A 19,810-nucleotide genomic window follows, 5' to 3' on the forward strand; every position below is an offset into this window, starting at 1 on the left:
CGCCAGACGACAACATCTAGCGTCTGGCAACAGATTTCAGCGCCTGGCGCTAGATGGCAGCGTATGGTGACATATCCAAATCGCAGCGCCAGGGGCATTGTAGCGGCGACAGAACGCTCAACCTCTCAGAGCAGTTATTTCAACCTCATTCAGCGATTTCGGGTTCCTTGGTACGCCAGTTAGCCCCTATAAGCAATTTAACATGATTAAGTATTCGGCTTGATTACAATCGCAATAAGTGATCGACCTAACGAAAGATCGTCTCACTTAGCTTAAAGCGCCTAAACATTGGCTCATCGCAAGACACCGACATACTAGTTCATAAATAGCAGAGGCACCGACATAATGGTTCACCAGTATCAAAAGCGCCGACGTACTGGCATAGCGGAAGCAAAGTTCAAGCGAGCTTTAAAGATCGACAAGCGTTGGTCTTCAAAAGTTTTCTTCGGAATATTATCGCAACAAACATTCAAGTATCAAAGCTCTATTGTTCAGAGACGCATGGACATTTCTTTCAAGCTCTTTTGTTCAGAGACGCGTGGACTTTTCTTTCAAGCTCTTTTGTTCAGAGACGCGTGGGCATCCTATTATCAAGCTCTTTTGCTCCAGAGACGCGTGGGCATATCATTCAAAAGCTCTTTGTTCAGAGACGCGTGGAAACATCATTCAAAAGTTCATATTAAAAAGAAGCTCTTTGTTCAGAGACGTGTGAACATATCAAAAAAAAAGCTCTATTGTTCAGAGATGAGTGAACATCAAAACCGCAACATGGCGTTCCATAGATTGTGAAAGGTTGTCACAACGACAAATGCAGCAACAAATCAGTTACTTTCAGAGACGTGTGCTCGACGGTGCAAGATACGCGTTTCTTAACTCTTTTATCTGTTTAGCTAATGCTAGTTTTGCAGGCATCGGCGTTACAAGAGTGATTTAGGATCGCAGAACGTTCTGAATCATTTTTAAAACTTGCGTTTCTCCAAACTCAGTCAAAGTGGGGGCTTCTGTAGACTCCCATTTTGTCTTAGCGAACGCCTGAACCCGCATTATTATTATTATTATTATTATTATTATTATTATTATTATTATATGACATGACATAACATGACATGACGTCAAATTATTGATAAAGTAATGTCTAACACATTTAGAGATGACATACATTATAGCTATTCAGTTCGAATAATAATATAGACAATCTAATTAATTATGTACATAAATAAAGGAATATATTGAAAGGAATAGTGTCCTTCGAACAAGTGTATTATTTTGATAGTGGGTTCAAAATTATTAGAAAGCTAATATATTCAATAAGGTCAAATGATCGGAATGCCTGAGTGGAGGCCGCTCCCGATCAGTAATATTAATGCATAATTAATATTACATCTTAATCTTGACTGAACCCTTTGGGTCACACCTAAGCAATCAACGAGCCGAAGCGACGAATTGATTCGGACGGAATTAATGAGTCGACCGAGTAATATTTATTTAGACGTCGGAAATTCGAGTTTAGAGCGTCGAAACCGAGCGTCGAAAGTCGAGTAAAAAATAATAAAAGACGAGATGTGCAAATAGTAATAAATCAACATATTTCCTAAAATAGCCCTAGCATCGGAGTGCCCCGAGCAATCCTTGTGCTAGGGGCATAATGCGTAGCATGGTAGCTAGCATGGGCACCAAGCCGAGCCTAGGCTGGCTGGTGCTTGCTAGCGCACCATTGCTAGCAGCCAAGGCAAGCCTCGGCATCAAGGAGAAACAGCAGCCCGCACTTAGAGTGCGTGTAATCCCCCGTATTTTTAAATATATTATAAATGAAATTATATTTTATTTATAATATTTATTTGTATTTTTCCGGAATTTAATTTCAAAAGTTTCAAATTATTTGGGTGGAAAATTATTTTTATTACAATATTATTTTTATGAACCATCATTCTATAATTCATGTCCAAACAATCAAAGCCAATCTCACTTTACATACTTGATTGGCCTGTAAATTTTATGAGGCCCAATCTTACAACTTGCCCTACACCACTCTCTCTCCTATAAATAACCTATACATCCCCAAATTTTCCCCCACACAAAAAGGTTAGTAAACTCTATTCTTTTTATTTTATTTCTTTATTATTTTTCCCTTTTTTTTTCTTTTTTTTTCTTTTCCCTTTTTCTTTTTTCTTTCTTCTCCTTTTACGTGAGTTTCACTCATCACCATTGTTGCCGCCCTTATGCCGCCCAGCCACCACCGGCGCCCCTCACCACCGCCGGCCACATGACACCGACGACCCACCAGCGGCCCAGCCGTGGCCCACTCCCCTTTCCTCCTCCTTTTTTTATTTTTTATTTTTAGTTTTGCTTAGAATTGATTTATTTGTTTTGGGTTTTGATTTTGTAGTATAAAGATTATATTTTTAGTACCAAAATCATGTTTTTGATAGCTTAAACCTATAATTTCAGATTTTAATTATGTTATAAATTTTGAGATTTTGTAATTTTAAAACGTAGGTTTCACTTTATTTAAATTGGGATTTTAGGGTTCTTAAGATCAATTAATTTGGGGCTTTTGTTCCTATTGCAATTCTAATGATTAATTAAGCATAAAAACATGTTTTTAATGAATTTTAAAGGACTTTTAATCAAATTTATATTGCTGGAAATTTGTTTAAGTGTTAATTTGTGATTATTGGTTGTTTTCTAGGAAGTGATTATTCTCTAAGAGACTTCTAAGTGATTAAAAGTGGCACAAAGGATTGTTTATACGAGATACGTACATGTCTACTTCGTTGTAAGTAGTATCATGTAGGTACCAAAGAAAAGAACTTAGTTTCATGATTAGAGAACACTTGGATGAAAATTATTTGGTTATACATTTAATTAATTCATGTGCTTATGTTTATGAGACATGTTTTGGTGAATTGATTATGTTTGTATGGAATTATGGATGCAAACATGTTGAATTATATTGGATTAATTGTTTGTATGGAATGTTGATACAAGCATAATTTTATTGGATTGGTTTGTTAACCACATTTGGATTATTAAAGGATTGGAATTGAATGGTTTAAGTGGAATGAATTTATTAATTATTCCACAAGGTTGTTATTTATTTTATTTATTAATCAAGCATGACGTGTTAGTATGTTGAGTAAAAGTGGATTAAGTCGAAATGGCTAGGTGGATTGACTATGTTCAACATAAAATAATTTGGAAGTTTAATGAAATTAAAGGTCAATTTGTGATGTGATCACCATTGTCCTAAATAAGATTAAAAGTAAATTGATGTACGTATGATTTTTATGTATGGTCTATTTGATTGAGTCGGCTATTAATTAAAACTGTAATCACGTAAAGTGAAACATGGATGAGCAATAAAACTCTAGAAAGCGTGCACTTCTAAAGTATTGACAATTATGGGTTGGGGTACACGGTGGTAGCCCGTGGCTTTTCGAGGCTTGTTTGATCAACATGTCCTCTTTTCTTTTGGTATTTACATTTTTATTTTATAATGAAAGTTAGATGAGATCCTAGACTAACTTTGTGAGAATGGAGTAGCGCCATTCTTGCATCGCGCTAAACTTTTAAATTAAATGGTCATTTGGGACCAAAATGATTTGGTGGATTGGACAACCTCGTCTATTGCTTACTCCAAATTAAATTAATTAAATTAAATATAAAGAGTCAAGTGTTTGGAATTGATTAGCAAGCATGTTGAGTCGATTGAATTGTTTAAGTCTGGAGTCTTGATTAATGAATTCGTGTTGTATGTTTATTTACTTTAATTAATTGAGCATGCTAGGTTTTGTGCGTTGTAGCTTGTATGTACTCAGCTTTGCTGATTGCGTGCTTTTGTGTGTTTTCTTTTGGTCATGGCCTTCGCCTTTCAATGACCCTGTGATGATCCAATTATTACACTTGTTTTATTGGGGAGCAGTATTGCACAGGTTAGCTTGATGATGTGAAGTTCGGGGATTTGACATACACATTGTCAAGGGATTGGTGTGATTGAGAGTATTCGTTCTTTGTGTTGAACTTATTTATGTTTTACTATTTTAATTATGTTTTGGGATTTTGAATATTGGTTTGGTTTTAATAAGGGCCTTTATGGTTCCAATTTGTAAGCTTTGACTTATTGGTTTTCTAAATTATATTATTTTAAGATGTAAGTTGGATTTCCGCTGCAATACTTTGATAAAGCCTTAACGTTTTAACTCGTGGCGGTAACATGCCAATGATTCTCCTCTATTTTTATTTAAAGTAAGTGGTTTGGAAATGGGAGAATTATTGGGGTGTTACAGTGCGCGGCATGCTGGCCACAAGCAACAGCAGCCCACAACTCCATGGTGAGGGTAGCTGGGCCGAGTGCACGGCTAGCTTGGCCGTGTGCAAGGGAGGAGTAAATGGGAGCCTTGAAAGGGAGGACATGTGGCGCATGGAGAGGGAGAGAATGAGGAGCAAGTTTGGTCCCCCCTCTCCAAGTGGTCCTCACTTGCTCTCTCATGTATAGTTGACACTCAAGAGGCTAGCTTGCTTAAATAATTTTATTTTACTAGCTTGTTGAGAGACAATCATACTCTCATCATTTCCTATAAATACCCAAGGGCATTGAAAATGATGCTTGATTAAGAGTTGGAAAAGGGATCACTAGTAGTGAAAACCTTTGAACTCAAGAGTTGGAAAAGGTATCACATTTTGTGAAAGCCTTTGAACTCAATTACTCGGGTTTATCGGGTCGGGTCTTGTTAACCCCTAGACAGTGGACCTAGTCGGTGATCATTGTTGCGGGTGGATCATCGTTCGTTATTTTGAAGCTAGCTTTCAAGTAAGAGCCCAAGCGGTCTGGCGAAGCACGCTCCAAAGGTAATCGTTTTATCTTAATCTTGTGATTAATTTAATTATGTTTATGGTTTTATTTATTGCGAGTGTGGTCTTGTTTTTGGGTTTGTTTCCACGGTGAGTCGGACTCACCAAACCCCAACATATATTGCACCAAGAAGAGCTAGCTAGTAAGATTTTATGTCATACAAATTCATACGTTGTATAATACAACACCGATTCAGCATATTAGGGAAATTAATTTTACATAGCACATTACTTGTATATCTTTGAAACACTTGAAATATTTTACTAATCTAACAATTAAGGGACAAAGCCCATGATTAATTGATTATATATTATATTGAACCTACATACATTTTGCGCAGTGTGCTGCATCACTTAGAAATTATAATAGCTTATATTAGTTTTGATTTTAGCTTAACCTTGAAACCATTTTTCATACAAAGAAGTAAAGAGAGATCGATCGAGGATAGGATAATATCCTTGTACGGTCTCTATATTGTAGTTTTGATGATAAAAACAGTTACTACGTATTTCAAAGTTGCAACTAATATGTAACAGATCGAGGTAGTATAATTTTCATTATGGTGAAAACCATCTGCTTTCCCAAGCAAAGCCTTGGCCTTGAGCCAAACACCAAAATCTTGTATGATGGCTCATGTTTAATCGTCCCACCTTCAGTTATCCACCTTTCGGGCTTGAACTCGTTGCAATCTTCTCCCCATATTGATTTCATCCTTCCCATCACGTACGTATTTATGATAATTTCCGTATTTGGATTCACTTGATGGGTGATTTGAATTGTGATTGTATACTAACCGAGGATAGAGTCTTAAATATTCACATAAGGTAGAATGAAAATATATTAGCTGGTCGCTAATTATATTGTAAAAATGAATGAATTATAATATCTCTAATTTACTTAATAAAGGAAAGGAATACAAAATATTATGTAAAATTTAAACATTAATAAAAGTTGGTTGAGATGGTAAATGTATTTTCTATATGTATCGAAAGTTATGGTATTGTTATTTCGGATGATATACTACAAGAGGGGGGTGAATTGTAGTATGTTCCTAGTGCCTACTTTTCGCGGAATATAAAACTGATTGCTGTTAGGAACTTAGACAATGCAAAGCGGATTTTACGAGGAAATCATTCAGGGCCCAACTGGAAGTAAAACCTCGACCCTACCTTAGGGATTTCAAACACAAACCACTTCACTATAATAGGGCAAATACCAAATTACAACCTATTAGACACGGACCTTTATTTCACAAGTTCCTCACTGAACTTGCTACTTGATAGGACCCTATCCTACCCAATCTGAGCACCACACTTAAATTCACTCGTACCACCAAAGCACTACACGTACTGCCAAAGTACTAAATACTTGTACCACCTAAGTACAAAACATCAGCTTCACCTAGAAGCTTACACAAACTACTCTTACTATACAATTATAACGAGGATCCTCACGAACTCTCACACCCCAATACATAAAACACTCAAAACCCTTTTTCCCAATTACAAGATCTCAAAGAATAACTCTAAATACATACCAATGAATAAAGAGATAAAACTAATATGCTGGACACTCGAGATCTGTCTGGAACTTACTGGACGAATAGTAACCGGAACCTGACTGGAACTTCGACCTGGAGGTTTGACTTAGCTTCGTGGTGAAGGATGAAACCATTAAGCACGACCACTAAGCTTCATCAGCCTCGACTTTGAATGAATACATATGAGCATATTTATAGTACACCCAAATCATCCTTTTCGTAACAAATAAGTTTTATTAAAAGATAGACATAAAAGATATTTTCCAAAAATAAGTTTTCCAAAAATATATCTTTTGTTAAGAATATATTCTATCAATAATAATAAAATATATTTACCATAAAATCAGATTTTATCTAAATCTTATATTTTCCAAATATACTAATATATCTTTTAACAAAAGATATACTTACCATATCTTTTTACAAAAGATATACTTGCCATATCTTTTTATAAAAGATATACTTACCATATCTTTTTACAAAAGATATATTTACCATATCTTTTAACAAAAGATATACTTGCCATAAAATTAGATTTTATTTAAAACTTATTTTACTGAAAATATTTTCCAAAAATAACTTATCTTTTTCCAAGGGATTTATTAGAAAATAAATATTTTTATTCTGTAAAACCAAATCCCTAAAAGATATGCACGTATTAGGTAAATATTTATATCATTAAATTCGACCTGCGACCTTTAACGACGTGCAGACCTAAGTTCCGATTAGGTTTTGGAACTTTAACAATATCTGAGTTCCTGACAAGTCAGTACCTCTAATTTCATTGACTATCATGAGTTCACCTTGGTTCTTTACACTTGTTCCAGACTGACTTTTATGTCCAACATACTTACATGAATCCTAGAGCGATATACTTCGATTTCTCTGTCTTCATGTTGTTTCTTTGAAACTCTTGTTCTGGAATCTTGTAGTATTGATGTATTCTAGATCTCAAGGCAACGTTAAGTTCTTGTTAGGGAACATGCTCCGGCTCTCGTGGGAAAGCCTGCCAAAGGTTCCTTCTGCATCTCATTAGAGAGTATCTTCTGGTTCCTTCAATTCATGGTTTGGTTCTTGTGGGAGAACCTGCTTTAGGTTCATTCATTCTCTCTTGTTCCTCTTGAAGTCTTCTATGTTCACTACTACAAAATTGGCCAAAGAGACCGCTTCATCAAAAGTGGTCTCTTGTTTAAATGCTGAGACCACATAGCTAAAATAGATGATATCTCTTTTTAATTTAATAATAAATAATATAGAGGAACAAGAGACCAAATGTTTTAAATAGGTGGTCTCTAGATTTAAAAACTGAGACCACCTATTTTAAATGAGTGGTCTTTGGTTTTTGAATAATGAGACCACTTATTTAAAATAGGTGGTCTCTCCATGGTCATTTTTTTTAAATTAATAATAAAAATTATATATATATATATATATATATATATATATATATATATATATATATATTCAATTGATCGTACGTATGATCTGAATTATATTGATTCCCTGCAATTTTGCAATTCATATTCCTGCTGCAATTAATTTTGGCGCCAATACATATACATACACATAAATTTTTCATATAATATATATATATATATATATATATATATATATATATATATATATATATATATATATATATATAAAATCTTTAATACAAAAACAAATTCTGTCCAACAGATTTGAACCCAAAATTTACATTAATTTTAATATTCAAAAACAAAAGTCAAAAGTAGAGCTTTTCCTCCAAAAAAAAAAGTTCAAAATTGGAGCTAGATGTACAAGTATAATGATTAACAGTAAGCTAATTTCATACTCAAGCTCATCTCATTCTTCATTAAGCTCATCCATCACGAATCTTCTTCATCTGGCTCATGATCAAGAACATATTTTATCCACAAATCTCGCATTTCATCAATGTCTTTCGAAGAATATGTACAAATCGAGGGAAAGTAAAGATGACCTTCTGAAAGACCTGCAACATACAACATATGCCATCAAATATGAGTATAATTTATTTATTTATTTTTGAAGGAAAGTAAAGAGATATTTATCCAAATGCCGAAAAACAGACATAACAAAGCACTGCACATTGATGAACATCCTCAATCCACAACCTTAGCTCACTTTTTTTTTTTAACAAGAAAAGGAAAAATATTACAACTTATTAGATGTTAAAACATCTTGCATATCAGAGTTTGTGAAGCGGGAAGGTGAAGGAAATGGGTGATGAAGCTGAGACTAGAACTAATACACCAGGGTTAGAAAAGGTCAAAGCACAAGGTCAGCACGGAAAAGATTAGTTTTCTGAGTGTATCAACCTGATTACAGGTTATGGACACTGAAAAAACAAAATAAGTTTGCTTACTAGTATGATTTACAAACCAATGCAGCCTCAAAGGAAGAAGAGTGCCTCGAAGTGGATTGCTCCCTCTAATGGTTTAATTAAGGTGAATGCGGATGCTTGCCTAGCTAGTGAAGGTTGGGTGGGGCTCGGTGTGGTGGCAAGGGATCACAGAGGGGAGGTTCTCTTCTCCGCTGTCAGACGAGTGAGAGCTCAATGGCCTGCAGAAATGGCAGAAGGCAGAGCATTGTTATTTGCCATTAAGCTTGCAAGGAGACTCGGGTATTAGGACTTGCTGCTTGAATCAGATTGCCAGGTACTGATAAATAGGCTATCAAAGATGTAAATTACAGTCTTAATTTTCATGTAGTAGAATCTTAATTATATGCCAACCTGACTGATGCTGATAAATAGGATCAGAACTTCAAGGTCAAATTTCATTCCTAACTTAATTTCAAGACTGATTCAAAAATGAAAAGTAGACCTGACAATTAGAACTACAATCAGAACTACAGACCTGACAATTTCAAGAACTGCATAAGCTGGTTATTTTTGGTGGTTAATATGATTAAGCTGCATGCAGACTGCAGAGTTACATTCACAAGTCCTAGTTGGTTAGAGCAACAGACAGACAGAGTTACATTCACATTTCAGACAGTTGGTTTCACAGTTCAGAGTTACATTCACAGTTGGTTTCACAAGTCAGAGTCGGTTTCACAGTTCAGAGTTGGTTCAGACATGAAGACAGTTGGTTAGAGCTGAGGATATTTTATACCAATTTAAATGACATATATTTATAATAATATACCTGCTTGGAAACCCATAGCACTCTTTTCTGCACAATGTCTAGCATATATCGACAAACAAAGTACCCACAATACTTGGTGTATGCTGGTTGACGAGGACACTATGATAATGCAAACAATTAATCATTAACAAGATATTAGATTTTAGGATTAAACTGCATAATATCAACTGCTGTAAAAGTGATGATAACTTACTTGTGGTTGCTCCCACCTAATATATGCATTCTTTTTTATTTTCTTGATGTCCTTCCGATGGACCGAGCTGAATTGTTTGATTCCTCTACATAATTACATGAAGATAGGAAAATTGTAATAGTTTCCAAATACACAGTAAGAACAAAATCAGAAGTTATTGACACAGTTATTGCAATTATACATACTCAGTGATGATCTTTTTAGCGAATGAGTTGATTTTATTTTCTACTCCAAGTGGATCTAGCCAATACACCAATCCATTCCACGGACTAATAACAGCTAACGTCCAATGCATACTTTAAGAAGAATTTATTAGTAAAAATAGGATAGCATAGCAATATAGAAGCAATCAGGTTAGCAAAATTGAAATTACATATATTAAAGCATAAATAATGAACAAGAATACCAATCAAAGTTACATAATTACATAACAAAGGAACTATACTTACTTGTCATTAAAAGGAGCAAAGAATAGCTGATTATAGTTCTTCCCCTCATTGCACCCAAAAACACGAGCTAAATAGGTAGATCAAACTTGGTCGTTTGTCGTTGGTGTCAAAGGCGATAGAACATTTGAGTCACAAAACCCATACATTCCCGAGATACCTTCTTTGTGACAATGTTCTTTCAAGATCCTTATCCCATCAAAAGTTGTAAATATATTAGAGAATGGACCAAAAATATTCCACATTGTAATTGGAAACTAAATTGGAGGTGAACTTACTTCATGAATATATTCATTTGCGATTCTCCAACCTCCCTTTGGAAACACCAATCAAGCAAGTCTTCGTAATCAAGTGAAACATTTAACCCATTTTCATTAAGAAACATGCTCTCTGGAATAGTGATAGAGATGGTATCGCCGGTCTTTTGCATCCCCATAGCTTTTTTTCTCATCACACGCATCAAAGTAGATGCCACCTTCTCACGATCCTTGTCGGTAATAACATACTTACGAGTTGTTGATGCGTGGGAGGATGTAGATTGTGGGGATGGTGTGGGCGAATCAACTTCTTTATCTGATTGGTTGTTCGCCTTTATAATATGTTTTCACATGAAAAATAAAACAAGACTATCATAAAAAATGCAAGGAACAACACACCAAAAACTAAGAGGGGATAGGAACCCGAAAACCTAGTTGCTGCCGCTGCAGGCAGGGCTGCTGCCGCTGCCACAGTAGCACTGCAGGCAGGGCTGCTGCCGCTGCAGGCAGGGCTGTTGCCGCTGCCACAGTAGCGCTGCTGCACACCGAAAAAAATATGAAGAAGCATAGACAGTATGAGACAGCAGCTTAAAAACAAGGAAGAATACTACCTTTTTGGGGAAAATCAAATGGTTAGGCCAAGCTGTATAAGATCTCCTAGCATGACATACAAAAAGCAATTCATTGTTTGGGCATGGTAGAGGAGCTGTTGGCACAATATCTTCAGTAATTGTGACTCGACCATGACCAGGGGGCAACGATGTGTTATGATTACCAAGAACTACCGTGCTGCTTTCTATGAGGACTTGTCCGTTAGCAACAACTTGTAGAGATTTGTCGCTTCCCTCGATTGCCAAGCAACATTCACTCCATCCCTAAAAATAATCATATAATCATATGTGCAATTCATATATAAGTTTTGATCTTCAGGTCAGTTCTGAAATCATCGGTTCTAAAATTCAGTTTACATTAGGATTATGCTAGATTTCAGATTCTGATTAGGAAGGACATAACCTCATAATATGTGCAGATATAAGCTCTACTGCTAATACCATTAAAGCTACATTTCATATAATCATATGTGCAAAGTATGGCTAACCTCGGGAAATGTATGGTTGCTAATGGTGTCCACAACTTGACTTAGCTATGCGGGAGTTGTGGTATGTGCAAATTGATCGATATGGTTCACCTCAGGCCATTGGACACGATATGGATCTGTCTCGAGGTTATTAAGATGAGGCTCATGCACAATAGGGCTGTTTGTACGATGAGCTTCTGCATTTGACTCAATTTCATGTGCATAGTAAGCCTCTTCATGAGATTTATCCCCTGGTGAATCGTGTCTAAATTGTGGCCCTTCACCATCATGGTGTTCCATACCTCCAATTAAGAGCTGTGTCAATGGGATCTCATGATCAAAAGTGTTGTCTATATGAGCATCATTGAACCCAATACCACCTGCCCCTTGGTTTGTAGAACCATTAGAGTCACCACCACATTTAAAATTATTACCAGAAACACCAAGCAGGCCACCTAAACCTGTAGTGTCAGTGTCACCACCAAAAACACCTTGCTGAGCACCACCAGCCATAAATGCTCTCAGTTGATCTTGGTTTAAGCATGACATCATGAATGACACAATAAAATTCTGCTGCTTCATCATAGATGCCATCTTTGAGTTCATTGCATTCATTTTAGCATTCACTTCACTAGGTGCAGGTGGTTTGTTGAACCCAAAGTACTCTGTGTTAGTTACTCCAGATCCAACACCCCTAACAGAACCACCTCGTTCTGGCTTGTCCAACGCTCTTGCTAAGATGTCATCTCTACCGGTAGCGAGTATTTCACCTTTTTGTACTTGCGCCTCCAGCCTAATCTGGAAATTATCGCAAAGAATTATATAAGTCACTAAATAATAATCTTAGTGGCGGAAAAACAAGAAAAACAAATGCTAATATATCTTACTATTGCATCATGGATTTCCTTATCTGCAGGATTATCAAAAGTTAAAACTCCATTCTTCACGTGAGAATGAGCTTTGATCCAAGTCAAATGCCGAGGCACGTATGAAACATGTACTCCTTGCTTCTCCAGCTCTTTTTCCTACCATTGCAAATAAAAATAGAAAATATAGCTGAAACACAAAGAATTTCAAATTTCTAAAATTATCAATTGAGTTCTCTATTTATTCTTTTATTTAATTAACATGAAAGAGCATGGTGAGGAATGAGCACTATGAAGTAAAAAACAGAAGGTTCCAGCATTAAGAACACCACTAATACCACAAAGTAGTAGTTATAAAATGTTTAGCATATACTTACAATTGTTTCTTCAAAATATTGATAGCCAAGTCTCCCACCTCGATATTTTGAGGTCCTCTCCTTAGAACTTTCACTATTTCTTTCACTCAATTTCTGCAATAAATATATTTAATATCAGAGTTAATCCACACAAATTTTAAATGTAGAAAAAAAAATAAAGATAAAATAAATGCCAACGTAATGAGCTTGCACCTTGAAGTCCCTAGAATTACAAGCTTGAATGAATTTTTCCCAATCATCTTTAGATATGAAAGGATATTTCATTGGTGGAGAATCATTGATTGTTCCATCTTTCAGGTACAACCACTTGAGCCTTAATCTAGTCTTGAAAGCTCTCCATCGAACGCAAGCTTGTTTCATAATCCAACCTTTGCGATCCTCAAGGACATGAAACCCCCTCTATATCCAAAAGAAATTCAAATATTCGTCACATTTAAAAGTATCTATATATAATTCAGTTTCTCTTCCTTTAAAACACAAAAACATTATTTACATACCGAAATATTGTCATACAAATCATCAATGAGTGCTTTTGGCATGTCTGACCACGTTCTGTAGGTGATGCTCACTTTTTCACGGACAACTACACTAATGTAGGTGGAGAAATGACCTCTATGAACACCGATAGGGATTCTCCTAGTTGTATGCCACTGTAAAGGGATTTTTGTGCCAACCTGAATAGCTCTCCCAACCATTCTGAGCACAGTACGACCTCTTTCTTCCTCGCATTCAGAATTGTCCGTTGCTTGCACTTGCGATTTCTTTCGAGCCATCCTGCTACTACACAGAAGGTCAAAAATTAGAGTGACATGAGTAGTTAATTTCATAACAAAAAAAACTCAATTCCAAAAAGTAAACAGAATATGCTATAATGACTAAGATGGAGAAATTTAGATAAGCAATGAAATTATTAAAATGATAAAAGCACACATTTATAATTCAAGTTGAAAAAATAAAGTAACAACCATAAAGAATTAAGGCAATGAACTGTCACACACCTATTAAGATTTTTTAGCGCGCTTTCGCTTGGTTCCCTTTTTTTCTTTTTCAACCCACATGCCTTCATTGTGGTCATCCCTTACATATATTGAAATATCATCGGCTACATCATCCTCAATATGTCCTTGTACCTTTCGCGTAACATAAGCATTGTCTAACACACTATCATCGCCATAATCATCATCAATATGTCGAGGATTCGGGGTTATAACTGCTGACATTTTCTTGTTTGTCGGGTCAGTCATATAAAACACTTGTTTTGCTTGACTTGCTAAGATGAAAGGATCTTCTTTATGACCAAATTTGTTGAGATCAACCAATGTAAGCCCAAAATCACTATGTTTGACCCCATTGTTATTATCAACCCATTGGCATTTAAAAACAGGTACTGAAAAAGTAGAGTAATGTAACTCACAAATCTCTTCAATAACCCCATAGTACCTCATCAAACCACTCACAGGATTTTTGTCTTTAGCACTGGCAAAATGCAAGGCTTCGGCCTCTAAAGTAACACCACTATTCTGCATAGTACTTTGTTGATCTTGGAACCTTGTGTAAAATGTGCAACCATTTATGACATATCCAGAATAGTAAGTGGCATTGAAATTAGGCCCGAATGCCAAACTCTTCAATCGATCAGAAATTAAAGTAGAAGAATCCATTAGCTCTATCATTACTTGATCTTTGAACCAACTAATGAATGATTTGCTATGTTCGGCAGCTAATGATTTCTCATTTTCCTTTCTGTTGCACTTCCTCAAGTAACTCATGTGTTGCTCCACATATGGCATAACTTCATCCTCATTATGAAGAATGTATGAATGCGCCTTATGCCAATCATCATAAGACAAGTCACGCTGTTTTCAACCTATGGTCCCCTCACCATCCATTCTTCCACTATGACGAGATACAGGAAGCCCTATCCGCTTTGAATTCAAAAAAAAGTCACCGGTATGAGCAAGAACTTCTTCATAAAACAGTCGTTCAGCTATACAACCTTTCGGATGAAAAACATTCGTCACATATCCCTTATAGGTTTTCATTTTCCTCTCAAAACACCACTGATTTCTCATGTGAACCGGACCACAATATCTAATCTCTCTAACTAAGTGGATTGGTAAATGAACCATAACATCAAAAAATGATGGAGGGAAGTACATCTCTAATTGACACAAAACTAAAACAATTTCATTCTCCAAAGTAGTCAACTCTTTAGGATCAATGACTTTGCCATAAATCGCATGAAAAAATCCACATAGTCTGATAATTGCAAATCGAACATCTTTAGGCAAAATTGAGCGAATTGCAACAGGTAATAACTGTTGCATCAAAACATGGCAATCATGTGACTTTAGGCCTACAAGTTTCAAGGTTTCCATATTCACAAGGTTGCGAATATTAGAAGAATAACCCTCGGGAACTTTCACTCCTGCCAAGCTTTCACAAAATTCGATTTTCTCTTTTCTTGACAAAGTGTAAGCAGCAGGAGGCAAGTATGTTCGACCTGTATAATTATCAATAGCATGGAGTTCACCTCTAATCCCCATATCCTTCAAGTCATCCCTCGCTTTTTTGCCATCTTTAGTCTTATTATTGATATTCAATAAGGTACCAATCAAACTATCACACACATTCTTCTCAATATGCATAACATCAAGTGAATGTCTCACAAAAAGATGTTTCCAATAAGGAAGCCGCCAAAGAACCGAACACTTTTTGAACCCCTGCGTAGAAAGGGCCGATTTATGTTTCTTGCCAAATGTGATGTCAATATTTTTCACCTTATCGAATATCTCTTCACCTAAGATGACTTTTGATCGCCCTTTAAACTCTTGCTGCCCATTGAACACATTCTTTCTCCTGCGATATGGATGATTAGGTGGCAAAAACTGACGATGAACAGGATAGCCATGCTTTTTAGATGCATTTAACCACATTCCCTTTCAATATTCCATACCGATGGGACAAGCTGTTTTCCCCTTCACAGTGTACCCCGAAAGGTTGCCATACGCCGGAAAATCTTGGATAGTGCAAAATAGCATTGCTTTCAAATTAAAATTCTCATTGCGATAAGCATCAAACACTTCAACACCTTCTTCCCAAAGCATAATCAAATCATCAATAAGTGGAGTCAAATACACATCGATGTCATTGCCCGGTTGCTTTAGACCTTGAATTAACAACGACAAGAACATATACCTTCTCTTCATGCACAATGAAGGAGGTAAGTTGTAGGTCACTAGCATAACTGGCCATGTGCTATATGTGCTACTCAAGGAACCGAATGGATTGAACCCATCCGTAGACAATTCAAGGCGTAAATTACGCTTTTCTTGGGCAAAGTCAGGGAATTTTCCATCAATAAATCTCCACTGCGGAGAGTCAGCTGGATGTCTAAGCATTCCATCGTCAACTCGACTATCGAAATTCCATGTCAACTTCTTTGCATCTTCTACTTTTGAAAACCATCGTTTGAACCTTGGTACTATAGGAAAATACCATAAAACCTTCGCTGGTACTGCTCCTTCCCTTTTCTTGTACCGTGAAGCTTCACAAATTGGACAACTCTCTAATGATTCGTATTGATTTCGATACAATACACAATCATTAGGGCATGCATGGATTTTCTCATAAGGTAAACCCATTGGGCTTAGTGACTTTTTCGCCTCATATGTACTATCAGGAAGAACATTATCTCTGGGAAGCATGTCTTTCACTAACTCCAATAACATATTGAAACTAGTGTCAGTCCAACCATGACCCGCCTTCAAGTTATATAACTTAATAATAGCGGATAATCGCGTGTACTTGGTGCATCCTTCATACAATGGCTTTTCAGAGTCACTTAACAAGCTCTCAAGCATTTAAGGGTTGTCATCAAGTTGATCCTCAACCGCATGCAACATGTCCTCTAACTGATCACCCTCATCAACATCATGAACTACACACACATTATCCCTAGTCTCACCACTATCACCCGCATGCATGTCTCTACGTTCCCCATGCCAAATCCAATGGGTATATGTTCTATCAAATGCCCATTTATTTAAATGATTGAGAATTTCATCCGGTCTCTTATGCAAAAAATTATGACACATAAAACAAGGACAACGTAACTTGGAGCGACCTCCACTATTTTCAAATGCAAATTTAATAAATTCCTTAACACCTTGTTGATATTCAGGGTCACCTGGCTTTGTTGTTGTTGTTATCCAACTTCGATCCATTTCTAAGCACGAAGAACAAAACACAAACTCCTCAAAATCTATTAACACATGTTACTTTCATGAGTCATTCTTAGAATATTCATAACACAAAGACCAAATAACAATTAAAAACAGAGGAAGGTATGCAATTGGTGGCAACTAATTAAATCCACATGAACCCTAAGCATTATTTGCCAGAAACAAACCATAAAATCCTAATCACTAATGGAAAAAAAAATACTCCTACCAATCAAACAATTTTAAATGTGGCATTAGTTGTAAACAAATGAGCATACATTATAGCAAATAATTTATTCACTAATGGAAAAGAAATACTCCTAGCAATCAAATCCTTAATTGCAGCCCTACTCATAAAGTAACAAGTCTTACCTTCCTTTAAGTTGGGGGAACAGGCTAGTTTGTCCCGAAATAAGAACACAAATGCCACAAATAGAAGGTTTTATTTGAGCTAAAATAATAATGTGACAGAATTTTATAATGCCAGATTCTATTTATAAAAAAAATGTACAAGTTCAGTAAAAAAATGTACAAGTTCAGAATTTTATAATGTTAGATTCTAGTTTTTCTGTTCACTTTTGCTCTGATGATTTCAATGATCAGCTCTATCTTGATATAATATAAGCTACTTTCCCTTTTGTGTTAAAAAAAAATGGGCATACATTATAGCAAATATTTTATTCAACTTTTAAAAAATCCAAACTTTCGCGGGAAAATCAAAATCCAATAACTCACTACTGTATAACTGAAAACAGGATTCATATATGAACAAGATGAGCAGATTACTATAACATCAATAGAACATTGTAGCAAACAAACAATAAACACAATTACACGATTCATATTCAAAATAATATATACATAAAACAAACAAAATAAATATGATACCTAGCTTAGTTGCGGTGAACCTAATGGGGCTGGTTAGGGTTTTCCGTCTGGTCCTGTTGGCAGTGGTTGGCCGGAGGTAGAATGCGTCAGTAGTCGATTGTGGTCTTGTGGAGGCTAGCAAAGTTGTGCGAATAGCTAGGGCAGTAGTATCGAAATTGCGAATTCAATGCCCAAAACAACCAATCAATTGCTACCCGTGCGACTCTATGTGGTGCTAGTAGCGCAGTAGGCGACTGTAGGCGGTGTTTTCCGGCTAGTCGTGCGACCCTAGGTGGTGGAGCGATTGCAAGAGTCGGTACGTGTGTTTAAGGGTTTGAAATTGGGTTCTAAACTTCAAAAGATTGTAATAAATTTCATATAATGGGTTTGGAAATGAAAATGGAGGAAGATGAAAATGGAAAAGGTGGAAAACGGAGGTGGAAATAATGGCGGAAGAATCGACGAAGGTGGAAATAATGGCGGATTGAAGGAGGTGCTCTAGACTGTGTTTTTGGCGGTTGGTTTTGGGGGAAATAAAATAAAATTAATTAATTGGGTTCCAACCCAAAAAAAAAAATTAATTGAATTGGGAATGTGTTGACCATCTTGACTGGTAATGTAGAGAGTAGAGACCATATTAGACTTTCCACCGGTCTCTCCTTTGTTTTTTTTTTACAAAAAAAATTTATTATATGTATTTTAGAAAAAGAGACCACTTATGTAGAAAAATGGTCTCTGCCGTTTTAAATTAAAATTTTGAAAAACTACAAGAGACCTATTATTTTAAATAAGTGGTCTCTCGAAATATCAAAGAGACCACATATTTAGGATATTTAGTCTCTTGAAACTAAGAGACTACCTATTTAATTAAATGGTCTCTAACTTGAGGTCTCTTTGGCCAATTTTGTAGTAGTGATTCCAACCCACTGACTTCACCTAAGTCAGTTCTTGTCTTCACATAAACACTTAAGAGAAACATTAGATTGAAGTTTGTTTGTCACAAACAAACTTCAAGTGAGAGAACTAATTAAACTTAAAGCTTATGTAAATACTCCTACACATATACAACTCATGTATGCATAGTGTACTTACCTTATGAAGCTAACATATGCAAACACCTATTTACATAGTTACCTTCATGGTTCTTTAGCCATCATCATGTTTATCATTCATAACACTCATTATTGTTCTTGTTTCTCTATTGCTTATCATATATTGCTGCAAGAATAACTTGTTCTTTCTATGCATAACTTAACAAACACGTTAGATAGATAATCATCATTAGTTTACAATCATCAAAACCTAATTACTCAACAGGTATATATGCTTTCGAATATTATTCAAAGCATATTTTATTTTATTAAAAGAAGTGACTAGCTTACGTGGCGCATATATTTTGGATGACGACATAATACACACATTTTGAAGAGTGCCACGTGACACCAGAATCACCTTTAATATATAGTATAGATTATTAGATATTGTACATAAATAGACGGAATAAAAGAAATAAGTCTCTTAGCATACAATAACATGCCATGTGTCTACATATTGTGCATTTGCCGTTTTGAGCCGTGGCACACTTTTAAAAATCTAAGGCTTAAATTGAATACTAAAATTTGTCATTAAGTAGCAACGTAAGCTAAATTTACCAACTTTACCACTATAATTATTCCCTTGACAAGTTGTCATATGAGAGATTGGAACATATGTTTTCGTTTGTAGTTGTTTAATTAAGTAAAGCACTACTTCGTACTACATTTGTTCGTATCTCCATATAATTATTTAAGGCAAATCAAGAACAAAATCATATCATCTGGTTTTGAAGAATGGAGAAAATTTCCGATTTCGTCATGTAATTTGGTTTACTATATAGAAGTGGGGTGTTTTTGCGCAGCCCATTGTTTGTCAATATGCCGCTTCATCGTCCAGCAGTAAGTAATTGGGTGCATAAAATAT

The 19,810-nt window shown here is 35.8% G+C and overlaps 1 protein-coding gene across 3 annotated transcripts; it reads right to left on the reverse strand.

Annotated features, from left to right (window-relative positions):
- Positions 1–8,059: 8,059 nt before the first annotated feature.
- LOC110712531 lies at positions 8,060–18,495 on the reverse strand. Of its 3 annotated transcripts, XM_021891000.1 has the most exons (14): positions 17,873–18,495; positions 13,259–13,541; positions 12,954–13,160; positions 12,762–12,854; positions 12,406–12,543; positions 11,540–12,316; positions 11,052–11,315; positions 10,462–10,772; positions 10,187–10,372; positions 9,923–10,033; positions 9,738–9,822; positions 9,545–9,643; positions 8,761–8,957; positions 8,060–8,367 (listed from the first exon to the last, which is right to left on the reverse strand). In XM_021891000.1, exons 2-6 carry the CDS (start codon positions 13,532–13,534, stop codon positions 11,585–11,587), a joined length of 1,446 nt encoding a protein of 481 aa, XP_021746692.1. In that variant the 5' UTR covers positions 13,535–13,541; positions 17,873–18,495; the 3' UTR covers positions 8,060–8,367; positions 8,761–8,957; positions 9,545–9,643; positions 9,738–9,822; positions 9,923–10,033; positions 10,187–10,372; positions 10,462–10,772; positions 11,052–11,315; positions 11,540–11,584. The 3 variants fall into 3 exon arrangements, with proteins under 3 accessions (XP_021746692.1, XP_021746690.1, XP_021746691.1); XM_021890998.1 differs by having other exon boundaries at positions 10,462–11,315; XM_021890999.1 differs by lacking the exon at positions 8,761–8,957 and having other exon boundaries at positions 10,462–11,315.
- Positions 18,496–19,810: the final 1,315 nt, after the last annotated feature.

Source organism: Chenopodium quinoa, unplaced genomic scaffold, assembly GCF_001683475.1.
Source record: "Chenopodium quinoa cultivar QQ74 unplaced genomic scaffold, ASM168347v1, whole genome shotgun sequence".
In the NCBI taxonomy this organism is placed as follows: Eukaryota; Viridiplantae; Streptophyta; class Magnoliopsida; order Caryophyllales; family Amaranthaceae; genus Chenopodium; species Chenopodium quinoa.